General features: G+C 40.5%; 1 protein-coding gene across 1 annotated transcript; it reads right to left on the reverse strand.

Moving 5' to 3' along the window:
• Positions 1 to 2,396: 2,396 nt before the first annotated feature.
• Positions 2,397 to 4,553, reverse strand: LOC101853045 (LIM/homeobox protein Lhx5; the record flags this gene model as incomplete). The annotated part of the gene is given in 2 exon segments (XM_013089869.1): positions 2,397 to 3,686; positions 4,257 to 4,553. Coding segments are annotated over 2 exon segments (860 nt in total), but the record flags the coding sequence as incomplete, so codon positions are not given.
• Between the last annotated feature and the right edge of the window lie 2,009 nt (positions 4,554 to 6,562).

A 6,562-nucleotide genomic window follows, 5' to 3' on the forward strand; every position in this document is an offset into this window, starting at 1 on the left:
CTATATATATCGTCTGACTGATGTTCAAATGTGCTAGGCCCAAAATTTTGGAACTTTTGTTTATGAATTGGAGTTCCTCAATCTGTTGTACACGTGAATTCTATCAGTTGCTTGAGCTAAAAAAATTTGTTTGTTGAAATTCAAATTCTAAATAAGTAAAAAAAAAAAAATTTTTTAAAGCAGACGAGGAAAAAACACTCTTTTCTTTTCTCTCTCTCTCTCTCTCTCTCTCTCTCTCTGTTAAATTTTTCTTTCTGGGCTTAGTACATTTTAACAGCTCGTTGATGACAGCTTGTGTATACAGTAGCCAAGATTGGCCTACATGGTACCCGTATTTGAACCTGAGATCAAACTACATATATATTAATATTACACAGTATTACATCATCACGTTCATTCGATAATTGCCTAAGTCATTTTTGACGCAAATTGAGCTTTGGCCACATCTGGATAATTTCATTAATTCCCCTGTGGAGAATTTATCATTTAAATCAAACCAAAAAGATATTTTTTTTAAACTGTGATGTGTCTGTTGTGCAACCATTTTTGTTGTTTTTCTCAAAACGTCACAAAATGACTTAGGCAATTATCAAATGAGTGTGACAATATATGTATAATAAAATTGCAATGACTAAGGACAGTTTCAATAATAAAAATGAGCCCAGTCCTGAAAAAATAGAAACATCTTAATAACTACCAAAATACATGTAGAAGTTTACAAGGCAATGTGTGATCAACCCTACCATACATAATACAGTACAACACAGCTCGATTTCGTCAGGACCAGCCTCAGTAGTTCGAGAGATATCTTACAAAGATAAAGAAGAGAAAAAAATGAGACTGCAGGCCGTTGGATGGACATATTATGATTTCGAGTCTTCTGTGTTTGACCTATCCGTGCTCTACTGTACCGGTATATATATGGCTGTGAATTCTGGACAACTACTAAAGACAGTAAAATTTAAATGAAATACATGTGCAAGCAACAGAAATGTGGTTTCTCAAAAGACTGTTTTGAGAATTTCTTGGAAAGAAAATAAATCAAATGAAGCAGTGGGCCGCTCAATTTGATCAAAACAACAGTATTAGGAAGAGACATATGCAGTTTTTGGGACACTTGAACAGAGACATAAAGGCCAAGAACATCTAGCTCCCACAGGCCAAGTTGAAGGCAAACGAGGCAAGGAATAGACTCAGAACAAGACGTATAATAATTTTTTAAAGTATACGCTAAGTTCTGACAGTAGCAGTGAATTGCAGACATACTATGATTCATTACTCAGTATGAGATATAAAAAGATCTCCCACATTTTGAATGAATACAATAAAAGAAAAAAGAATGAACACAACTTTTCATGAACAAAGTAGATATTATGTTTCTGAAAACTACATTTTATAAACAAACAGTATTAATGCATGTACTGTGTTTTAAAAACTATACATTAGTGCACTTGTATATCAGGCACATGGCCACCATTGCTGAACAGCTCAAACAACAAAGCTACAATGTTCACTGATCCAATTCATGATGTGTTCTAAAAAAGGAAGAAATAATGATGGGGATAACCAAAAAGAAAGAATTTTTGGTTGCTTTTGTTCTTTGGTGTATGTATGAATATATATATATATATATATTATGTATGAATATATATATATATATATATATTATATGAAGAGCACAGGGGAAAAACGGCTGGAGTCACAAACTGGAAATTGTGAGTGTGCCAATTTTAAAACTTGTGGACTCAAAACTTTATATTTGTTCGACTGGTGGTTTTTAAGTGTTGTGGGATGGGAAATCTAACAACAATAATCAACCAACAGTTGATCAGAAATACAGTTATACATGAGTAAACAAGCGTTCAAAATTTAAATGTAGCCTGAAGTGTTTTTACGCCCCCATCAACTATCAACACAATTTAGATCATTTCATTTAGGATAGCCAGCTCCGACCCTGCCTGTCAAAGGCCAACTCGGGCTGAGAGTGAGAGGGAGGGATACAATGTCCCAGGAGAAAATCCGAGATTCTCAGGAATCACAATCGCTAATCACACAGATTTTTCAATTCAATGTTCCTTTTATCTGAAACTTAAAATCACAAACTACAACACACAAGATACCATGAACTATGCACATTCCAGTTTCTAATCATGTGTGTAACAGTAAAGTTGGAAATATGCCACAACATGGTCTTTGGCCTCCTGTCGGATAACATACGTGTGTTTGTATGTTTGTGAGTGTGTGTTTTGTGAGTATGTGTGTTGTTTGTGTGTGTATGGGGGGGGGGGGTGGAGTGTGTGGGTGGAGATGTGGAGAAGGGGGGTGAGTGTGGGGGTGGGAGGTGTGTGGGGGTGGGAGGTGTGTGAGTGTAGGTGTTTTTGTTTTGGGGGGGGGCTGTGTGTGTATGTGTGTCCGTCCGCTTAGTTAGTGTCCTACCTACGTGGACATTAACTAATTCTGTGTGGATGGTTGGTGGGTGCTTAAGTGTGGTTTGCTCCTTCTCTCCTATCAAGGATCTTTTTGGGCTTTTTTTTGTCCGGTATTTACTATTGCATGTATTACTCTCTGGTAACATCTACCTCTAATCATCGGTAGTGCAATATAATATTACCTAATTTGTGTTGCAAACATGTCGCTCCCTAGAATTACAAAGTTCTATCTGACATCTTTGGCCGTTTTGAGTTACCGGGTACTACTACTAACTTACTACTAAGACCAGGAGGTCCGAAACCCAAAGTTCTAGCTGCTCTATCAAAATCGTAAGATTGTTTGGATTCGTAATCTAGATATTCAGAGAATTGCCTTCGAAAAAGCTTGTCATGTTGTGAAACTCAAAATTTTTATGTCAATCTTCTCAAAACTAGGTGGGCTTACTGCGCGGATAGAGTTTTGTTATTGAAGAGTGGTTTTCCAAAACTCTCTAAGTCAGTTTTGACGAGCGCCTCATTTTCATCACGATGCTTAACACATATATTTGTATTATGTATGTACATGTGTTTAGCATTGTGGTGAAATCAGGCGCTCGTCAAAACTGACTTACGACAGAGTACTGGAAAATCACTCTTCAATTCTAGTTTAGTGAAGTGCTGTAAAACTCTGACCAAAACAAAAATCTTACCACAGCTAGTTCACCCACGGGGCCCCGGCCATGTTGTTTATAACTCCTGAATGTGGATGAAGTAGATGTTGCTGCTGTTGATGTTGTTGTTGCTGCTGATGTTGTTGCTGCTGTTGATGTTGTTGTTGCTGCTGATGTTGTTGCTGCTGCTGCTGCTGCTGCTGCTGGTGTTGAGGTGGAATAGTTTGTTGTTGCCCCGGAGCCTGATCCAGAAAACTGGCGGGGGTCTGACTGGACGCGGAGAAAACGGCGACGTTGACAGCTGCTACCGTTGCTGTTGGCCGGCTGGAGATATTATTTTGTTGTTGCTGAGTCCCGGTGGGGGTGCTGCTGCTATTGCTGCTGCTGCTACCGCTACTGCCTGCTGCTGCCGCAGCACAAGTAAACTGCACGACTTCCCCATTCTTGAGGTGGTCCGGGTGGAGGTCCACGTTGGGAGGGACGAAGTCGTTGGACCACAGCTCGTCCCACACCGTCCAGGGGGCGGGGTTTGCTGAGTTGGGGGATGGAATGTGGGTGGGGCTTACCAGGTGATTGGCAGGGTGAGGCAGACGCCCCGGAGATCTGGCTGTGAAAGGGAAATCAAGATGCAATAAGTAATAAGATTAGAATAAACAGATAAAGGATCGGAATGGTTGTAAACAATTTACTCCTTGATCGATACCTTTTGGGTCATAGAATATGTGGCGGGCTGCTTCCTTCAACACACACATAGACTAATACATGTTATAGGCTACTAATACCAATAGAAAGGGGCATTAAACCTATACAACACCGGTAACTAATAGATAGGAACGTCAGACTACATGATACAGAATCGTTTGCTTTAGTAAGTGTTTTACAGAACTTGCAACACAATAAGGACATATAATTATTATAAGTACCGAAGATTAGAGGTGTGACAAGAGAGTAACAACAAACGCAAAATAGAAGGCGGAGAGATAAGGACGATAGATGTTTGAAGGAAAGAAGGAGCAAACCACACCAGAGCACCCGCCAACCACCCACATATATTGAATCTAACAATCAATAGAAAGGGGGTAGTGGTAGAATCTAAAACTATCCTGTGACCAATAGAAACGGTTATTGTTCAACCACCACAATGACAAATAACCAGAAAGAGTAAGAGAGAGCTCACCTTTATTGACAATGGGCAGCGGATAACCGCCAGGGGGCGGGTGTACCCGGTTCATGACGTCACTGTCGTCCATGGAATCACAGTGACCTTGACCTCCTCCTCCTACTTTCCGCTTGTCGCGACTCCGCTGGTGCCTGAACCAGGTGCGGATGGTGGAGGGTTCGTTCCCCAGCTCTGAGGCGATCTTCTCAATGACCTGTCTGGAGGGCCGGGCGTTCTGTAAGTAGTAAGTCTTCAGCACTTTGCTCTTCTCTTCCTTAGACTTGGGCGCTGGGCCGTCCGGGTTTTCGTTTTCATCTGCGGAGTCGAGGACAAAGATTAGAAAAGAAGAAAGGAAGGTCATGATTATGAAAGAATTAGTATCAAGCAGTAGGCCTACTTCTGACAGGAATCTTTCTCATTTTGATATTTTTTCGCCCTTATCTGAGAAGGCTAGATCTAGGTGTAAGATTTTATACACGTACCATAAGATCAGGGATTTGGCTGAAAGACAGCAGTAAGAAGGAGCCAAGGAGTAGCAGTAAGAAGGAGCCAAGGAGTAGCAGTAGAAAGAGTCAGGAGTCCAGAGAAAAGGGAAGATAGTGCAGACGACAGAACATGGTTAGAGAGGAAGAAAGGAGAAGAAAGGAGAACATTTTTATTTAGAGAAAAAAATTGTCCGACCTATTAAATGAGAGGCGAACACTTTACCTCTAGACCTCGAGAGCCTCCATGTGTTTTCATATCCCTTATTTGTATACATTATATTATATATAGGTGTGTGTATGTATTTCTTCTACCTGTTCACATCATCCATTCTCACACATAGTCCCAAAAGAGAGAAGTTAATTAACGGAAATTACATAGCCGAGAAAGCAAAAATGTTTAGGGAAAGAAAACTGCATAAATTATTTTTAACAGGAATGCCTGCAATTATTATTATATATATTATATGTTTTCTTGCATTTAGCAACATTCAGTATATTATTTTCCTCAAAATGTTTATTCAGCATATGCAACTAATACCATAGACTAAGAACCAGCAAGTAGTCTCGGTAATGCTCACAACGTCAGATCATTTGAGAGATGAAGGTTCATTTCCCAAATAATGAGCGTAAACTCTACTACTACTACTACTATGGAAACTTTAGTAAAAACCAGCCACAGAGACCAGCCCTAGCATATATCCTATATCCCGAAAAGCTGACGCCTGGCCTGGAAAAATGCTAGTTGGTACCTATTTTATGCAGTCTTTTTAGATTTGACTCGGCTCGACCGCAGCTCGAACTGAACCCTCAAGGGGACGACCAGCGTTTCATCGCCCGGGGCGAGGCGGATGTCTGCACAAGGCCACGGCGCCGGTGTGTTGTCAGTGGTGGCAGCAACAGGAAAGTCGGTGGGGGGAGGGGGGGCAGAGGGATGTTGCTCACAACAAACAAAATTAACAAGTTTGTTGCCACACTCGACTCCATAGCAGAAAGCGAAAGATAGGTTCAGGAAACACAACTCCGTAAAACTAATCCAACATGTTGTTTTTAATGGTTGCTTCCCTTTGAAAAGATTAAATTTTATACATTGCACAAATTGAGGTTGCAGCGGTGACTGTGACATCAACCAAGTGAACAAACGAGGGCTGTCACGCTGGGGGGAGGGGTAGAAGAGAAGAAGGAGCAAACCACACCAGAGCACCCGCCAACCACCCACTTATAAACCGTGCAGATTAGGGCAAATATACATCATGGTATAACCCCTCCTCAACTGTAGCCAGGGAGTTTACAGTTTACAGTACATGTAGTTCTAAGCTCCTTGACTTGCCAACGAATGTTCTTTCCCCCAACATCACTTTTCACTGTTACCCCCTCAACCTCAGCGCTCCTTGTTTTCCCAATGCCCTTTTCTCTAAATCTGTTGGTAAATCTTTCTGTAATCCTGTCCTCTCGTGGATTTATAATTTTGTTTTGCAAGTGCCGTAACTACTTAAACTAGATCTAAACTTTTTTTTTCCTTTTTCCAAAAATAAACATAAACAAAGAGTGGACGGGGTAATAACTAATAATAACATTACTTTTATGTATAGTAATAATATTTTCACTTTTTGAAAACGTTGTTGTACAGGTATGATTTTAGTACTTGGGGAGGCGGAGTCCCGACATGACATTTATTGAGGCAGCCAGCCCTCCGGCTACATTTTCTCATTTAATTTTAATTGTTGTTGTTGGTGGTGGTGTGTGTCTTTGTGGGAGCGGAACCCAGTTGGGTTTTATATTTACAATTTATAGCTTTAAAAAATAAACAGCTCCATCTACCAACACCACCTAGGCTATAAT

This window comes from Aplysia californica, unplaced genomic scaffold (genome assembly GCF_000002075.1).
Source record: "Aplysia californica isolate F4 #8 unplaced genomic scaffold, AplCal3.0 scaffold01068, whole genome shotgun sequence".
In the NCBI taxonomy this organism is placed as follows: Eukaryota; Metazoa; Mollusca; class Gastropoda; order Aplysiida; family Aplysiidae; genus Aplysia; species Aplysia californica.